The sequence below is a fragment of the Arachis ipaensis genome, chromosome B09, assembly GCF_000816755.2.
Source record: "Arachis ipaensis cultivar K30076 chromosome B09, Araip1.1, whole genome shotgun sequence".
NCBI lineage: Eukaryota > Viridiplantae > Streptophyta > Magnoliopsida > Fabales > Fabaceae > Arachis > Arachis ipaensis.
This window is the reverse complement of record NC_029793.2, coordinates 142901893-142920165: the sequence shown is the minus strand read 5'-3', so window position 1 is coordinate 142920165 and position 18273 is coordinate 142901893. Positions and strand designations below refer to the sequence as shown.

The window sequence follows — 18273 nt, the reverse complement described above, 5'->3', positions numbered from 1 at the left end:
TATGAAAACGACGTCGAATTCAGCTGAGCCGGAAAAGATAAGGTTCCGCCGCCGAGTCCGAGCAACCCTGCTGCTCCGATGAACAAGCCTTGGTTGTTGTGGCCGCAGCCGATGGCGATGTTTGTGACGGAGCTTTGGCCAATGGTGATGGTTTCGGTGACGAATTCACCGACGGTATAGGAACCATCGCCATAGGAGACCTCGTAGAGGCAGTTGCTGTTGAGACACTGAGATTCGTCGAGCAATTGACAGTGAGTTGAGTCGCAGGAGAGTGGGTGAAAGGAAGACGATGAGTTCGGGTCGAATATCGGGTCGGATTGGCGGTAGCAACCGGAGCAGGGTGAGCATTGCACCCAGCTGATGTCACTGCCAGTGTCGAGGACCATGTAGACAGGATTCGGTGGCTCGCCGATTCCGACTCGGGAGAAGTACTCGCCGCTTCCCTGACTAGTTCCGGAGACGATGGGTCCCTCAAGTTCCGAGACGCTGAAGGATTGTGAACGAGTTAGGAGGGTCGTGACTCGGGCTGAGTCGCGCTCGAGTCGGGATAAAGTGAGGGACTTGTAGTCGTGGTGTGTTGGCTTCTGAAGTGATACTCGAGAATGAAGATGCAGAGAGAGCTTTGATGATGGCGTAGAACTGAGTTGCTCTTGTTGTTTGTGGTGGTTGAAGTCGAGAACTTGAAGGGTTTTTTGAATGGAGGCAGTGACATCGAGGAACGTGGTTTTAGGTATGTGATGGGGTGTGGTGCGAGAGTGTGCCAACGGGGAATCACAGATGATGATGATGAAGAGGACGATGACGGAAAACAGAGGAGCCATTGGAACCTGAAATGAGAGTGCATGGTGTGAAGAGTATGTATAGGGCAGCAGCAGAGGCATGATTTCACGTAAGAAAATGGTATTATTATTGCTGTATATGGCAAGCTTGGCCATTGCCATAGTTTATCATTATTGCTGCTTAGCTCTCTTTGCTTCGGTAATTAATTTACTACTAGTCTCATGATTCATGAACTTCGCATTTTTATCTTGCTTTCTTTTTCATTAAGTTGGTTGTAGTAAATAGTAATCTTTTTCTTCTTTGGGAAAGCAGAAAGGAGCTGGGTAGTGACTAGTGAGAGCCTCTAGTACTTGTTTTTGGTTTTGGTTGACCAACTTAGACTTGTTAAAGAAGAGTTAAGAGGTATGATTATCTGGTCTGTGACCCATTTAGGCATGCCTTGAAAGTGGGATTGTGTCTGAAGTTTGAACTCGTGGGTGTTATCATTACATTTTGCTGCCATTTTTGGATCTAATCTTTTCGGGTGAGTTATAGCATATGCACCTGTCAAGATGAGGAGAAGGATGTATCTCTCACCTCTGACACAAGTAAATGTTTTGCTGTCCAGTTTTTTATAATTTTTAAAAGAACCATTTGATTAATCTTAAATTATTCAATGGCCTATAATAAAAATAATATTTTTATAATTGCCCCATTTTGGACACATGGGCCTTACTAGCCAATGATTCAACGTGTTTGCTTCCAATAACAAAAATTAAAAATAAAAAATATTTAAGACAAAATAAAAACTAAAAACTAAAATTACAAAAATTAAAAACATTGAAAACTAAAAACTTTAAAATCAATCCACCACTAATATGGATCGGATCCCAAACCTGCAACCACAATGTATTAAAGGCAAGACGTGGGAATAAAAAATATCTAATGAAAATAATTTTTTAAACAATGAAAAAAATTATTTCATTTTATATAGGTGGCTTCGAGTAATTTATAGGTGGAGTATTTATTTTTATCAGTCCCTTTAATTTATGATTTATTATTTACTTATAAAAATAAAAGAATAATCAATTACAATTATACATGTACAAAAATTAATGCCATTATACATTATCAAAAAGATATAATTTCATTTGTTTTTGATGAAAAATATTGCACAAGACTTCACTAGTACAGGTTGAGAATAGGATTAAGGATTCAGTCTTTCGTAACGATAGAATCGGATTTCGTCAGAATGGTACATATTGATGAGTGGAAATTAAAGTTTACGGATATCGATAAGTGCATTGAATCACTCAAATAATACTACGGTGAGTGAATATTTTTTTTACAAAGATTAAAAGATTGAGCAAGCAAATATCAGATTAAATGTCTGATTAAATTAAAAGAACCTGGATTGAAGATGGCAAGATTGAGAGCTTTAAAACTTAAATGCTTGAATGCTTACAGACAGAGAGCTTGAATGTTGATTTAAGAGAAGACAATGATGGTGAGAATTAAGGGTTTTGGATGTTTATTCTTTTAGATAAATTAAACCTCGTTTACTTATCTTGAAGTTTGTAAAAATTCTTTGCGACAAATCTTTAGTAATTGATTTTCAATTTCTTGATTTCTCAGTTTTTCAAGCATTAATTAGTCGTCAATTAATTAATCAAGAGATTAAGTGCAAAAATTGATTTAGTTTTCTAATAAGATTTAAAAGTAGTTCTTAGGTCGAATTACATGTCACATATTCAAATTAGTCCTATCCAGTTAAATCTTTAGAAGAAAAACATCATTTTTAAAAATTGTTCTAATCCAAATTATATGACTTACTAAATTCTTCAACATGACTTACTAAATTCTTCAAGTATTTATTAGAAAAAAATATTAGTAGATATTATAATCATATTAATTTTTAAAGTTAAGTTAAACCTATTTGATTTCTAATCTGGTATTTTTTCAAAAAAAATATTATTAAACCATCTTCACTATATACACAATTTTAAATCTAGCAACAACAACAACAACAACAACAACAACAACAACAACAACAACAACAACAACAACAACAATAATAAGAAGAAGAAGAAGAAGAAGAAGAAGAAGAAGAAGACAACACAACAACAATAACAATAGCTTAATTAAGCTCTTTTTGAAAAAATAGCTCAAAACAAAAAATGTTTATATTAAAAGTAGTTTATAAATAAGTTATTTTGTATTTGGTTTTTTAGTTCTAAAAGTACTTAATTTAAAAGAAATGTGATAAAAAATAAATTTATTATGAGAGAATTTATTTTTTTAACTTTTCCATAAACACTTAAATAACTTTTTAGAAAGTTACAATTTGATTTTAAAAATTGTACCAGACATTAATATTATATATTTCATAAGTTAAAAGTTAAAACAAGTTATTTATGAATCTATCGAAACATGCCATAAGTATAATCAAATAGGAGTTTGTATAAAATTAATTTTGATAAAAAGTAAGTTTGTGTTAACATGATTTATGTTTGACAATCTTTATATCAAAATGACTTATAGTAAAATAAATATTATTTGGATTATACTATTCAAAATTATTTTTAGATGAAAAATTACTAAAAGAGACATCAATTTAAATATTTTTTATATTATCTTATCATCTTAATTTAGATATTTAAATAGATCTTATTAATTAATTTTATAATTAATAAGAGACATCAATTAATCACTTCTGCGTTCAGAGAAATAAAATGTTGTTAAACATAAAGATAAAGCGTTTAAAAAACTCAAATGTGCTTTTCTCTTTCCCAATGCGTTTCTTAAACACATCCTAAAATGTTCACTTTTAAAATCATTGAAAATTAATTTAGATCATTACTCCACTAAAAAATAAACTAAAAAATAATTTATCTACCATAATAAAATCTTAAAATTAAATCTGTGTATTAATTTTATTTGAAACTATTAAAATCTTTAGAACTGATTTGAATTAATTACTCAAAACGAATTAACCGCCATCACAACAAACGCTCTCTCTCTCCTGGACTTGGGGTTTTTTTCCGAGCTGGGACTGGGTAAAGAAGACCCAACCTAAAAACACACCACTCCTAAACCCATTAGATCACCAGCTTCAGAGGCTCACCCTTACATTCTATGGTGGCTGAATCTCCACCATCTGCAGTTGCTGGCTCCTCCGCCTCAATGACCACACAAAGTCGTTATTGTCAGAGGTATCTCCAAATTTCACTGTGACCCAGACCAACTCAGACCTGAGTTGTTCCCCATGTAATGAGAATGCGTCCTATCTTCCTCCTCAATTTGCTCAAGTTGATGAGCCACTGTCCTTTCCGGTGCTTCTGACCCTTCCTCCGGTAGATCCAAGTCGGATTGGGAATTCTTTTTGTACATGGTAATTGGTAAGGGCCAGATAAACCCGACTCAAACTCACAAGGATCTAGTAACAAACAAACCATGAGACTAATCTTTCTATCACTTCTCTCACCTAACTCAATTAAAATAAAAAGCAGCACTTCAGTTCCTCTGCTGCAATTCCAATATGCCTATGCACTGATCTCGATCAAAATAGAGGCGAACGGAAGTATTGAAAAAGTCGAACTCATGCTGTTACTGTGCTACTGGTTTTAACACAATATAAGCCCCAACTAGATCAAACAACTCGCCAGCCACCAAAAAATCGGTTTCAGCCTCACCCCAAGATTTTTTGCCATTTACAAACTAGCCCCCAATGGGGCCAAATTCAAACTCCACCCATTAACTACTCCCCCTTCACCGGTGAACATTGTACCTGACACATGCTACGTCACCGTACCTCATCTACGTGTGGCACTCCTTCAAGCTGGACACCAATGCAGAAAGAAGAAGGTGCATCCTTCTCCTCAATTAGGCCAGTGCATGCTATAATCCACCATCTTTTCGTTGTTGACATAATGATTTGGATTGGCTCAGGCGTTGAGCACCTGACTCTTGAGGGCGGGTCACATCCTTCGGTCCTTGTATTTTTGGACCCATGTTATAATTTCTTGTGTTTGCAATTTCAGTTGTTCCAAAGGCATGACCCAATAAGAACAATCGCTGGCCCAACCCAACATATTTAAAAGGATTGAAATGACAAAAAAATTTGCCAAACACAATCAACTCACATCTTTTCCTTAGCAGGAATTGTTTAGGGATAGGGATGACAAAACTCTTCGAGTGCGAGGATTTTTGCGAAAACTGTCTAGAATGTGGATCTGATTGTGAGAAAAAATTTTTGTGGAGACAAGGGCGGGAAGCAAAATTTTCTCGAGATAGATGCAGGCAGGGACGGATCTAGAAATCTAAGAGTGGAGGGGCCAAAAATTAAAATCTTGTATAATTAAATATAATGCTATATATTTAATAATAGATATAATTATAATTGATTTTTTAATTAAAAAATTAATAAATACTTGTCAAATAAAAGAATTATCTCAGTTTTTATAATTTTTTATAATTTTTTTATGGTTTTATATCTAATAAAATATAAAATTATATATTTTTAAAATATTTTGTTAATTAATTTACTTTATTAAGTATTTATGTGACAATAAGTTATTTTTATGTTTTATATCATTAAAAAATATTTTAATTATTCTATTGATCCCTATAGTTTTGCAAAATTTTTAATTAGGTCTCTATACTTTTTTTTCCTTTTAATTGAGTCCTGGCACCAATTTTTTTTTTAATTGGGTCCATACAATTTTTTTTTCTTTTATTTGGGTCCTTACACCAAATTTTTTTTTTAGTTAGATCCCTATAAAATTAAGCCAATTACTGCCAAGAGGGACCTAATTGAAAAAAAATTGGTGCAGAGACCCAATTAAAAAGAAAAAAAAATATAAGGACCTAATTGAAAATTTCGCAAAACTATAGGGATCAACAGAGTAATTAAACCTAAAAAATATAACATAAAATAATATAAGTTAATTGCACTAACAATTTTGTTATATGAATTTAAAATATATTAAAGTATTTTTATATAATAATAGGGGTAAAAATTAATTAAAAAATAATAAAAAAGAAACAACTAAATAAAATTAGAAGAAAAAAAATATTATCATAAATAATATTAAAATATTTTTTATATAATTATAAATGTTAAAATTAATCTTAAAAAAGAAATGTAAAAAAAACTCTAAATTAAATAAAAAATACAAATAATATAAATATGTGTAGAGAAATTTAAATCATAATACATAAAGAATAGTAACTTTTTTTATTATTACTACACTATTAAATTTTACTCTATACAATACATTTATTATAATAGTATATGAGTTTTTAAAATTTGTTGGGGGAGCCAAGTCCACTACTTGCCCCCCTTAGTCCGTCCCTGGATGTGGGGATCCTAGGAGAGATCTCCGGTAATTTCCGAAATTTATAAATTTACTTAATTGTTTTTAATAGTTTATTTTTCATATATGTTTTTGTCATTTCACATGCTATATCTATTTAGAGAAACTCTAAATTCCTAATCATCATTTACATAATCCTTCTTCAATTCATAGATCTCTAGTGTTATCCATACTCTATCCAACCTCTCTGCAACCACTCCTTCGCTACTCTCCCTTCTCATTGCGTCACCCCTCACCACGCTATTCTCTTTGTTCTTGACGTTCTTTCTCCTCTTTAAAGGTGCGTCTATTTTTCTCTTTGCAACTCCACCGTTGTATCCATTCTCCTCTTCGCTGCCCGCCTCCGACCTCGTTCACTACTTTGTGCTCTGCCTTGTCGTCACGTCCCCCTACTGTGTTAGTTCAAAAGAAGTTGTTGTCTGCTGTTTAGTATTTATGTATAAAATCTTATTGTTTTGTATAGAATGAATACTTACATTCTTATTTCTATGAAAATTAATTTTCAGTTAGAACTATCAAAGAGATAAAAAGTGAGCCCTGCAAAAAATAGAAATGAGGCAATATTCCCTTACAGCATAAGTTGGAGACGAAAATAGGAAACACATCTAGCGACAGAGACAAAAAATAGGAAAGCATTCCTCTCTCCTATCCTGCACCGTTGCCATCTCTGTTCAGGAGAGTTAACATAAGTAGTGAGACGATAAACAAATGTTGCAGTCATATCTGAATTTTAAATTTTAAATTGCCGTCCAGATGATTTTGTTAATTTTAATTATCTTTTGTATTTTAATATTTTAAGATCTGTTTGTAAACACGAAGGTCTTTTAAAATTTATTTTGATAGTTTATCTATACAACAAAAAAACTTGTGTGTCTACTGTCTAACCATGTGATTGGAGGTGGATTCTCACATATAAAAATGTAGCATATTTTATTCCGTGATCAACGTTTTACTTCTTTAAAAACCAACTCTTATAGTAATAATATTTGTCGCCATTATGCCATCAAAGATCAAGCACAATTTGTTGCGTTAAAATTACTAGCTAACAAAGTAGGTGTCTTATCCCAAAAGTGCAGTCCCAGTTTTCAAGTAATTCGATGATTGTTTATGAACAATTGCTTGTAGCCTTGTCTAACTGATATTTGCAATTATATATTCATACTTTTTATTTTTACAATGTTACCCTTCTCTGACGTCCACAACGAGCCAAAACAAATTCGTATTTAAAAGTTTTATACCAATGCGTTATTTCCATGGAAAGGTTACAAATGGTCGTACATGGTTGTTGCATTTTTATTGTTTTAAAGTCAAATATAATATGGTTTGCTCCATTATTAAGGGAAAAGTTAAACAGTTTTAACGGTACAAAATTACAAATACGATAACTTGCAAATAGTAATAGTTTTATTTATTTATTTATGAAAATTTAGTTAATATATGTGTTTAAAATATATGTTAAGATGATCGTGAATACATTAAAAATTTAAATTTTGTATTTTTTATTTTTTTTTGGTAATCAATTCAATTTGGTAGCTTGAAAACTACTGCTCCTACCCCTCCACCCACTACGAATCAAGAATCAATGTTGTTATCCTCTGTGATTAAAATATAAGAAATATTCGGCATGCGTATCTTAACATATGATAGTAGCCTTTTAATGTTGCATAATATTAAATTCATAAAAACTTTAAAACTTTTTTATTTTTTCATTCTTAAAAAGTTTTTAAAATATTCATTAACAAAAATCTTAGCCGAAAAAACTTCACTCACCTTTTAGACAGTTATTGTTGTTCATAAAAAGACAATAATCCAAAAGTAAAAAGGCGATATAAATGTATATTTTTTATTTTTTGGTGAGTGATGCTATATATATAAAAGTTTTTGCAACTAAATTTAATTAAATTAGTGTAAAGATCAGCATAAAAAAGCACGTGCATACGTTATTATTTCTCATTTGTATGTAGAACATAATTTTTTATTGGTGAGCATAAAAATGTAGTAATATAAGTATATAGCACATAATTTTTCGAAACACAACACAAAATTTTATCCATAATATAAATTTATTGATATAACATATAAATTTTTACACATAACACACAAATTTTTATTGAAAATATATTTTGTTGTACTAAAATTTTTATACTATACACTTATTTCGAAAGATACCTAAAATGAGATTATATCTGGTCTACACGTAAGGTCCAAGCTTTCAAGGGGGTGATTTTCGACTTAAACTTAACACCGTCATCCAAGTTGTTTGTGAAAAGATGGGAGTGGTATCTGCAAAACACTCCGATACTTAAATCAGTAAGGATCTTAGCAGATTTAAGTGTATTGGAACTTAAGTATACCTGAAGGTGTCAGTATATTTATAGGTGATGAACCAATAATCATACTTTCACTTCTGGTGGTGAATAATCGTCCTTTGATATAAGGGTTGCTGAAATTCCTTTTCTAGAAATAAGTGAGAGATATTTGGGATTAGTTATAACTCCTTTAGAGAGGAGTTATTACCTTGTAGTGTTCTGTCCAATCTCTCAAGAGGTCGGTTACATAGTAGATGTTATTTGGACTTTTATGTGTTTTTGGACCTGACTTATGTTTTGGGCCAGATATAAACAACACTAAAATTTATATATTGTATATATTTATTGGTATAAAATACAAACTTCTATATATAACACATAAGTTTTTGAGTAAACACCCAACATAGTCTTGTCCATTTTCACGAAGGACAAAGCGATCTTTGTCCAAAAAATGGACACTTCGATTCTTAACTTTTTTTTGGGATAATGTGATCACTCAATTAAAAATTCGTTAAATAATAACAAAAATTAGTTTTGTGAGAGTTTTATTTGTATTTTGTGAGGTGTTAAACCTCCACAAATTTTTTTTAACAATATAATCAATTACTACCACTACTACCACTATCTTCTTCATATTCATTATTATGACTCATACCTCTATTATTTTTATTGCTTTATTATCATCATCATTATTTTTTCTATTGTCATTATCACCAATATCAATATTATCAACATTAAAGTTCTCTTCTTTTATTTCTTATTCGATGTTATTTTTTTTTTTAAAAGATATTTGTACTACAATTTTTTTTTATAGCATCATTTTTATCAATAAATTTTTTTCACTTAACTACCGACAGTAAATTTTTTTTTTAAATAAACTTATTAATAATTTGTAAAAGTTTAATTGTTCCAAAATAAAAAAATTAAAAATTAAATTTTTTTTCTGACAAAAATCAAATTGGGTGTTTACTTTAAAATTTTTACCTATAACAATATAGCGCACAAAAAAATATTTGAACGCTTTCTTGTTTTCACGAATCAAATAATCAAAATAATAGTGGGGAGAGATTCCGATTCCCGGGAAAGGAAGAGAATTGAATGCCAAAGCTTGCGAATAAGAAAATAGTAAAATAATTCGCACGCACGCACTTTACACGCGCGTTGTCTCTTCTCTCCTCTTTCAACCTTCGCCTCTCACTTGTTTTAGGTAACAACTAACATAACGTAACATAACAAGCGAAACCAAGGACCTATTTTTCCGAATCCCACACTCACATCTGCTTTATCTTCTCTTTTCCCACTTCTTCTTCATTCTTCCCCCAATATGACTTCAATCGCTCAGGTACTACAGATTTCAATTTCATTTATTTATTTTCATTATTTGCTCAATTTTAATTTTCTTTTTTTTGGATTTGCTCATTGTTTGTCAACTGATGCCAATCCTGTTATTCATTTTCATCAATCAGGGTTTTACCAAGTCGCTGGCCATGACCGTGCTCTCTGAGATCGGTGATAAAACCTTCTTTGCAGCTGCGGTATGTTTCTCTTCATGGTTACTTATTCTTCGCCATTTTTATTCTTCATTAGTGATCCTCTATGTTTGTTTTCGTTTACTTCTAAGCTGCAATCTAAACGTTTTAGACTTTAGTTAAAAAAAGTTTTGAATCTTTAGCTACTGGATTCACCTCCTTTTTTCGTGTCTTTTCCTTTTTTGCATTTCCTAAATCATATATTCACAGTATCGGCACTTGACTTACTCCAATTAATATATTCATTCTTATGTGTGGATATTTAGAGTAGCAAATACTCAAATTGGTTTCTGAAATTTTAAGATAAAAAATTAGTTAGGACTAAAAAGATGCACTTTAGTTAATTGGTTGGTTGGTTGGTTGGGGGGAGGGGGGATTTGACGGAAACAAAAGATTTAATGCTGCCTTCAGTTTTGAGAACAAGACACAAATGATGGAGATACAAAAATTAGTGTTCTTATATTTTGTTTGGTGATAAACTATAATAAATTATGAACATCTAATTTATTTTCATTTTTTTTTCATAAAAAAAGTTTAAGAAAATATAATGATAAAAAATATAATTATGAAAATTTGATAAAAATAATGAAAAATAAGTTGTGTCTCTGTGTCTTTCCTATCAAGAAGGACACAAAATATACTAATTCAGTGTCTCTAGACACAATGTTTCTATCCATATTTTATCTGTCAAACATAATTTTGTTTCCCTGCTTCAATGTCTCGTGCCTGTAAACAAACGCAAACCTAAGAGACTAATTTAAGGATTTACTCACTAGAGCTAGGTAGGCACTCCAAATTAAAGCCTTGCATTCTGTGGGCCACTTGTCTGACCTATCAGAGTAGTGTTCTTGATTGGAACTACCTCAGATACAATTTGTTTGTTTCTTTGGGGAAATTTTTGTTGTGTGATGTGTCATGGTTTGAAACTATTTTATCAGTGAACAGTATGAGTGTTCAAGTTTGTGTGTTTTTGAATGAATTTGTTTTTCAATTTGGTCATCATTATTCAGTTGCTTTTACATAAAAAAATTTCCCATTGCTCTATTAACACCAAATATGTTTGATAGAAGTATTTGAATGAGCAACATTACTTGTTACTTCATTGAATAGTTTATGGCAAGAATAGAGGGCTTTAATATTTGTCTTTCTTTATTACTTTGAGTAGAAAGCAAAAGCCTGATGTTTGATTTCATGATGTTTGTTTCAAGATCCTGGCTATGCGACACCCCCGGCGCCTTGTCTTATTGGGTTGCCTATCGGCTTTGATTGTAAGAATCTAGTCTTCTTCCTTTTATCAGCTTTATTGTTATTTTGATCTATTTTTATTTTAAGTCTCATAGTTCCTTGAAAATTCTAGGTCATGACTATTCTCTCTGCCCTAGTTGGTTGGGCTGCTCCAAATCTGGTAAGCATTATTTGCTAGTTGTGGAACTTCACAATTCTCATCATTATCTGTTTCTTCTTAGAATCATTAGTAGGTGCTATCCTTCTATTAGTCAATATGTTGCATATATTGAGATATTATGGCCAACTGTATTTGAGATCCAGCAATTGTTTGATTAAATTACACACTCATTTTATTTATTTTTAGTTTTCTGGGGTGCTGATCTTCCTGTAATTTTGCAGATTTCACGTAAATGGAGTCATCACATTACAACATTTTTATTCTTTGGGTTTGGAATTTGGTCCTTGAAAGATGCTATATTTGGAGACGGGTGATTGTTCATTCTTTGCCAGTAAATTACTGATTATTTTGTAATGAACATCAACTTGTAACTGAATAGAAGTTCTTTTTTTTCACTCGTGCATCATGATTTCACCGAGCAGGGATGCTGAAGAATTGGCTGAAGTAGAAGCAGAATTGGTTTGTTTTTCGCTTCTGTTTGGTTTCTTCTTTCAAGTTAATTATTTTTCCTTCTTGACAGTTGATTGAGCTCCCTTTATTACCAGGACAAAGATTGGAAGGCTAACAATGGAGTTAAGAAAGATAGCAGTAAGGTAAAAATAAAATGTCTATCTGATATATTTTTTCTTGCTTGGATGCATGGATATGATTTTGAATGGATTAAGAATTTTCCTCCTTAATTCCAGGAAATAATTGATTGTAAGAATATATTCAAAATAGAATTCTCTGGTGCTGTGTATTTGATGTTCTAAAACTGTATATACATTGTGTGATTCTAACTCCTAGGTTGATGATGACTTGAAAAAGCAGCAACGCCCTTTTTTATCTCAGTTTTTGTCCCCTATTTTTCTGAAGGTAACATATTTGTATTATAACTGAACAGTATTTACTAAAAAAATTAAGCTATGGTTAATCAGATCCACTTTATCAACTCCATTTTGTAGGCATTTTCTATCAATTTCTTTGGGGAGTGGGGTGACAAGAGCCAGGTGAGTGTAGTTATAGAACATTTTTTCCCTTGCATATGCTCCATTCTTAGACACTGCTTTATTCTTCACTAGCCATAACTTTGTTCTGTTTCAGCTGGCTACAATTGGTTTGGCTGCGGATGAGAACCCATTTGGTGTCGTTCTTGGAGGGATTTTGTAAGTTTGTACTCTTAATTTTTTCTGTCTGTAATTTAGTATCAACCTATTTCTTTGAAGATTTTGATTAATTTTTCCTTCGGTCTCCCATGATGGGATATGTTTTCTGAATATTATGCTGGAATTCTGCATAGACATGATTTGTGCAATTATATTTATTTAAGTAATGTGTTCCATACCTGTGAACCTAAAATTTCTTAGGATAATTGAAATTTTTCAATTTTTCCCTCAGGGGACAAGCACTATGCACTACTGCTGCTGTCATCGGAGGAAAGAGTTTAGCATCTCAAATATCAGAAAAAATGGTATTAGTTTCTGTTCCTTTTTATCTACTTAGCTTGTAGAGATTAGGTTGTAATGTGTAATTCTGATTTACCACACTGCTGGTGTAGCATTAAGTTGTGTGTGCATGTTATCTAAATGTTGTACTTCAATACTTTTCAGGTTGCACTATCAGGTGGATTGCTTTTCATTGTTTTTGGTATCCAATCATTCCTCTCTCCAGTGGAATAATGAAGGCTTCCCATTGGTTAGTGATTGTTGATTGTTCTTAATGTATGTGGGATTTTAGCAAACTAGCTTCTTTAGCACGATGGGTTGGCTGCCAAATAGCTGAGTTCATGCCTCATCCAACTGGGGTGAATGCTTTCATTATTTCCAGTTTCACCCTTTCAAAGATTTCATGACTCAATAAACAGATCATTTTAGTACCTACACCAAATTCATCATATAAAGTCAAATTAAGTGGATTTTTTACATCTAGAAACAATTCATATTTCTATCTTTGTCCTGTTTCATGCATATGTAAATTTTCAATGCTTTTGGAAAAAATATACCATAAGCCGTGAAGCTTCCTCCTGGTTTGGAGGAAGTAATAAAACATAGAGAAGGAGGGATAAAGACAAGCTTGCTTGTAATCTTCGGTAGTGACTTTTTATGTCCATGTTTGCGTCGGATTATAGGGATGAAAAGGCTTTCCTTCGTTGTAGCTAAAAGAAGTTGAGATTGGTACTGTCATCAACTCAACGTGTGTGACAAGGTTTGACAAGAATTCCTTCTTGCAAGGGGAGATTTACTTACGAGTGCAGTAGGGTGGAAGTCGTCTTAGTGATGTAACTTGACTGAAAATTAGTCGTTGATATCATGGCAACCTCTTTTGTAACAAGTGTTGGTTGAACCGCCAAAATTTCAAATTTTCAACCATGACAAGCTTAAAATCCACATGTTTTTAATGACTTAAAAAAGTGGACAAAAATCAATATTTAATGTTTATTTCATTTTTCAGAATGTAATTTTTTCAATTCGTTCTGTTTCGTTATATATATAGTTCACATGGAATAGCGGCATCAATGGTCATTGTTTTCCTGATGGTTGTCTTTTTTTTTTTTTGGCTTTAATAATTAATGACTGGTAGAGATTCAATTCGTTAAGGCGGTCAAGCTGATATCAAAAGCAAATCAAACAAGATCATAAACACCAGAGTTGATACAAAAGTAGTGCTATTATTTATTTATTCAAAATCACAACTATCTCGTCAAAATCGTAAGACCAACAACAACTATTATACATTTGCCTTTTTCTTGCGTTACTCAAAAGCTTCATGACGTTATCCTATGTACACAACCAAACGTTTCTAATTTCGCCTTTCAATAGCATCAACTCCAATATTGCTTCGTATTGAATGCTGCATCAGCAGTTCAGCACCCTCCGCCTGCAGGCTCAATTGAACTCAGTAGCCCATTTCCTCTCAGTTGCATGCAGTATTCTTCAGCATCAGCTTGGGAACAGATGATAACCACTGACAACCCGTTGCAGTGCGCTTCTTGCATGATATTAACAGCATTGACAATGGTCATCCCAGGAATAACCTTCATCAGTACTTGGACCACATATTCCCGTTTATTGAAGTTGTCATTGTGCAATATTACGCGATATGGTGGCGCTGATTTTCGCGATTTCCTGCACATTTTAGAAAGTCCAGAATTTAACCTTTTCAACCCATGTCACATTTTATTCTGAAAAAAAAAAAGGAACTGAACAACAGTGCATAAAAAATACAAACTCTAATGGATCTCCTAATTCCCTTTCATTAAGGAGGTTAATGCATAAACATCCATTTATTTACTTGATTACTTCAGAATTACAATGCAAAGACTTTGAAGTAAAAACAAATCATTGTTATTCAATGCAATACCATCTCCATTTTCCCACAAGATACTTATACCAGCAATATCAATAATATGGACACCATTGACAAGATTCCTCTCACCAGTATCTTTTATTCAAAGACATTGTAGTGGGAATCTCCGTAAAATTGAATCTAGCCACACAATTACAATACCCAATTGGAAAAGTTCAGCTTGAAGATCGAGAATCAAGATTAGTTCTAACCTCAAATCAAATTCAGATTCACGGCCAGGAGTGACTTTTTCAATTACTTGCTTTTCCAGCAGCCCTGCACCTTTGCCCGGTCTTGTAGTTATTGCAGCTGTGGGGATGCAAAGATTGGAGCATGGTCCTCTACAAAGTGAATATCTGTCTCCTGCAATAAGCAAATCATTAAAAACAACTATAATATGAAGCACTCAACCATATAGATACACATTGCATGAAGATTAACCAAGGATATTTGCTTTCACCGCGAACCCTACACATGGCAACACATCAAGCATCTCAAAACATAGTTTTCAGATACAAATAATAGGCATTGCAAGAACCACTGGATAATGAATATTACAGGCTTCGCCGTAAACTTGTGTATAGATTATCAATTTTTTTCTTTCCTTTTCAAGAAAAAAAGGATAAAATTCCAAAGATAGATGATGAATAGCAGCTGGTGAAATTCTTCTAAGAAGAGAACAATTCGGACCAGGCAATTGATTCAACAGAAGAAAATTTATAAAAAAAGAAAGAACGAACGAAAGAAGAGAATGCAGGTATATAACTATAACATTGCAGAAGACGAGAATTAAAATATCACGTGATAATAACCTAATAACGTCAAAACTCAAAGGTATATGCATCAAATTCAACAAGAAATGAAAATTGGGGCTTGAAATCAGGTGAAGAGATGAGTAGGTTTAGGTGGGAATTAATTAATTGAATATGGAGAATCTTGGAATCGAAATATTATGAAAAGTGAATTAGGTAAGTACCTGGTTTAGGGTTGGAGATACCGTTGGGAGAAAGAGCGAATCTCCCACGTATCGCACTCTCCATTTCTCTCTTTCTGCTCTGCTCTGCTCTTTCAAGAAACACTCTTTTTTCTTCTTGCACAGAAAGTGTGTAATGCGAGTGAAGGAAGAAGCCTGATGCAAATGACGTGTATTTATGAATGAAATTATGAAACTCGTTTTGCATATTTTGATTACAGCCTTCGTGGGTTGGGCCCTTTGGGTTAAGCCCACACTAGTCCTTTAGAGAAATGGGCTAAATACTGTCCAAAAACATCATAATGGGCTGAATGGGCTTCATCTCACTATATTCTATTATTATCTATATTACTAAACTAAACCACAACATCACCAAAAATGGGAGCACAAAAGAAAAATCTTAACTCGCTGAGGCTTTATGCTTAGTTTAGTAAAATTTTTATTTTTCAAATAGTTTATAAAAACTAATTTTTAAAAGATAATTTTTTAAAAGTTATAGCAATTATGTTTGATAAATAACATTAAAGATAGCTTTTAATAAACACAGCAATAATAATTATGTTTGGTAAAATAGTTTTTAAAATTTAAAAATACTATAATAGACATAAATGGAAATACTAAATTTAAAAATTAGTTAACCTATTAGATTATATTAGACTTTTAAATTTTAAAAAACACAAGCCAACTTTAAAAAGCTCTATCTTAGATACTTTCATCTTTTAAAAGCTGCAAGTACAAACACATGGTCTTTTGTCACCGAATTTGATGGTCCCAGAACGTTTGGACCAATAAATAGTCCCATAATAAAATATGTTTTTTAAGTTTTTTAAGTTTTTTAACAACTGTTAAATAGTCCTTATTTAATTTTAATTACAAATTAATCTTTTATATATTATTTAATTATAATAAAAAACTAAAACAATAACAAATTAGATATTCCATTAATCGTAATAAATATTTTACAATCTTAATCGATCGTAATTTTATCATTGATCGGTTACATACATATTGGATTGGAAAAATCGTGTTTGTTAAAAATTCAATCGATTGGAATTATACACAATCGATTGAATTTTCCAGACATGTGGAGTTTCTTTATTCAATCGATTGGCCGTATTACCCAATCGATTGAAATCATCAAAGCAATTTGAGAAATACATAGATACTATTTAACAAGAATTTTTTTCATTATAAATTAAAAAATATTATTTTTTCAATAAAAATAAGACTTATTCATGTGTACTCTTGTGAGTTTATTTTGTGAGAAGAAAATCAATTGTATTCTCTCTAGCTATTTCAACGTATATGTACACATATATAGAAAAAATGTTTACTATTCTAGACCCTATCGTTTAGCTACTAACACTATAATTTAGTATCCTAATTTATAGCTTCCATATTTACAAAAAGATATCCCTAAAAATAAGTTACAGAATTCCTATAATTAAGCATAAGAAATCTCAATACTCCCGCTCAAGTTGGTGCATTGATATCACACATGCCCAACTTGCTTCAGAATTTTGAAAAAACTTGACTTGAAACTGCTTTTGTGAGGATATCTGCCAGTTGATCTTCTGATCGAATTTTAGGTAACTCCGGAATCTTCGTATCTAGTTTCTCCTTAATGAAAAATCTACCTACTTCCACATGCTTCGTACGATCGTGTTGGACTGGATTATGAGCAATATCACATGCAGCCTTGTTGTCACAATACAATTGAATTGGTTGCTTGGGGGGAAAATCCAAATCCATCAAGAGGCCATAGTGTTTCGCATAGTCCAAGTGCCATTCCTCTAAATTCAGCCTCTGCATTTGAACGTACTACAACATTCTACTTCTTCCTTCTCCAGAAAACAAGATTACCTCCTACAAAGGTGAAATAACCAGAAGTTGAACGTCGATCATCTATTGTCCCAGCCCAATCAGCATCTGTATACGCATCCGTATTTTGACAATGTGCATTTTTAGTGAACAAGATTTCTTTTCCTGGAAAAGATTTCAGATATCTCAAAATACGTACCACTGCATTCATATGTTGTTCTCCAGGATTATGCATAAACTAGCTCACAACACTCAATGCATATGCAAGATCTGACCTTGTGTGTGCCAAGTACATTAACCTTCCAACCAATCTCTGGTATCGCCCTTTATCGACTGGCACTTGATTTGATTCAACTGATAACTTCAATCCTTCTTCCATTGGTGTATCAGCTGGCTGACAGGCTGACATGCCAGTTTCTTGTAACAAGTCTAAATTATATTTTCTTTGAGATAGAAAAATATCTTTGATGGATCTAGACACTTCGATGCCAAGGAAGAATTTTAAAGGGCCGAGGTCTTTCATTTCAAATTCTTTAAACAAGTAACTTTGTAATGCCTTTCTTTCTTCAAGATTATTTTCCGTTACCACCATGTCATCTACGTAAATAATAAGTGCAGTTATCTTACCATTTTATTTCTTCAAGAACAAAGTATGATCTGTATTGCTTTGATTGTAGCCGAAAGTCTTCATGGATTTGGTGAATCTTCCAAACCATGCCTTTGGAGATTGCTTAAGCCCATACAACGACTTTTTTAATCTGCACACCTTTTGAGCGTG

The 18273-nt window shown here is 32.4% G+C and overlaps 3 protein-coding genes across 3 annotated transcripts; 1 reads left to right on the top strand and 2 right to left on the bottom strand.

Moving 5' to 3' along the window:
* LOC107616182 (protein ASPARTIC PROTEASE IN GUARD CELL 1-like) lies at positions 3-1362 on the bottom strand (the record flags this gene model as incomplete). Its single annotated transcript, XM_021112091.1, has 1 exon — positions 3-1362. A coding segment is annotated over exon 1 (939 nt), but the record flags the coding sequence as incomplete, so codon positions are not given.
* Positions 9557-13739, top strand: LOC107618758 (GDT1-like protein 4). The gene is made up of 13 exons (XM_016320902.2): positions 9557-9785; positions 9910-9978; positions 11181-11240; positions 11330-11377; positions 11599-11687; positions 11800-11836; positions 11923-11970; positions 12164-12232; positions 12322-12366; positions 12461-12522; positions 12755-12827; positions 12967-13051; positions 13485-13739. Exons 1-12 carry the CDS (start codon positions 9768-9770, stop codon positions 13033-13035), a joined length of 687 nt encoding a protein of 228 aa, XP_016176388.1. The 5' UTR covers positions 9557-9767; the 3' UTR covers positions 13036-13051; positions 13485-13739.
* On the bottom strand, positions 14005-15842 carry LOC107619660 (ATP-dependent Clp protease adapter protein CLPS1, chloroplastic). The gene is made up of 3 exons (XM_016321956.2): positions 15678-15842; positions 14914-15064; positions 14005-14481 (listed from the first exon to the last, which is right to left on the bottom strand). The coding sequence occupies exons 1-3, from the start codon at positions 15739-15741 to the stop codon at positions 14220-14222; spliced, it is 477 nt and encodes a 158-aa protein (XP_016177442.1). The 5' UTR covers positions 15742-15842; the 3' UTR covers positions 14005-14219.

Excerpts from the sequence above, each read along its gene's own strand:
- LOC107618758 (XM_016320902.2), top strand. Across the intron at positions 11,688-11,799 it reads GATGCTATATTTGGAGACGG|GGATGCTGAAGAATTGGCTG; the intron begins GTGATTGTTCAT and ends TTCACCGAGCAG. Across the intron at positions 12,233-12,321 it reads TGTCCCCTATTTTTCTGAAG|GCATTTTCTATCAATTTCTT; the intron begins GTAACATATTTG and ends TCCATTTTGTAG.
- LOC107619660 (XM_016321956.2), bottom strand. The coding sequence starts at position 15,741 with ATGGAGAGTGCGATACGTGGGAGATTCGCTCTTTCTCCCAACGGTATC. Across the intron at positions 15,065-15,677 it reads TATCTCCAACCCTAAACCAG|GAGACAGATATTCACTTTGT; the intron begins GTACTTACCTAA and ends TGCTTATTGCAG. Across the intron at positions 14,482-14,913 it reads GAATCTGAATTTGATTTGAG|GAAATCGCGAAAATCAGCGC; the intron begins GTTAGAACTAAT and ends TAAAATGTGCAG.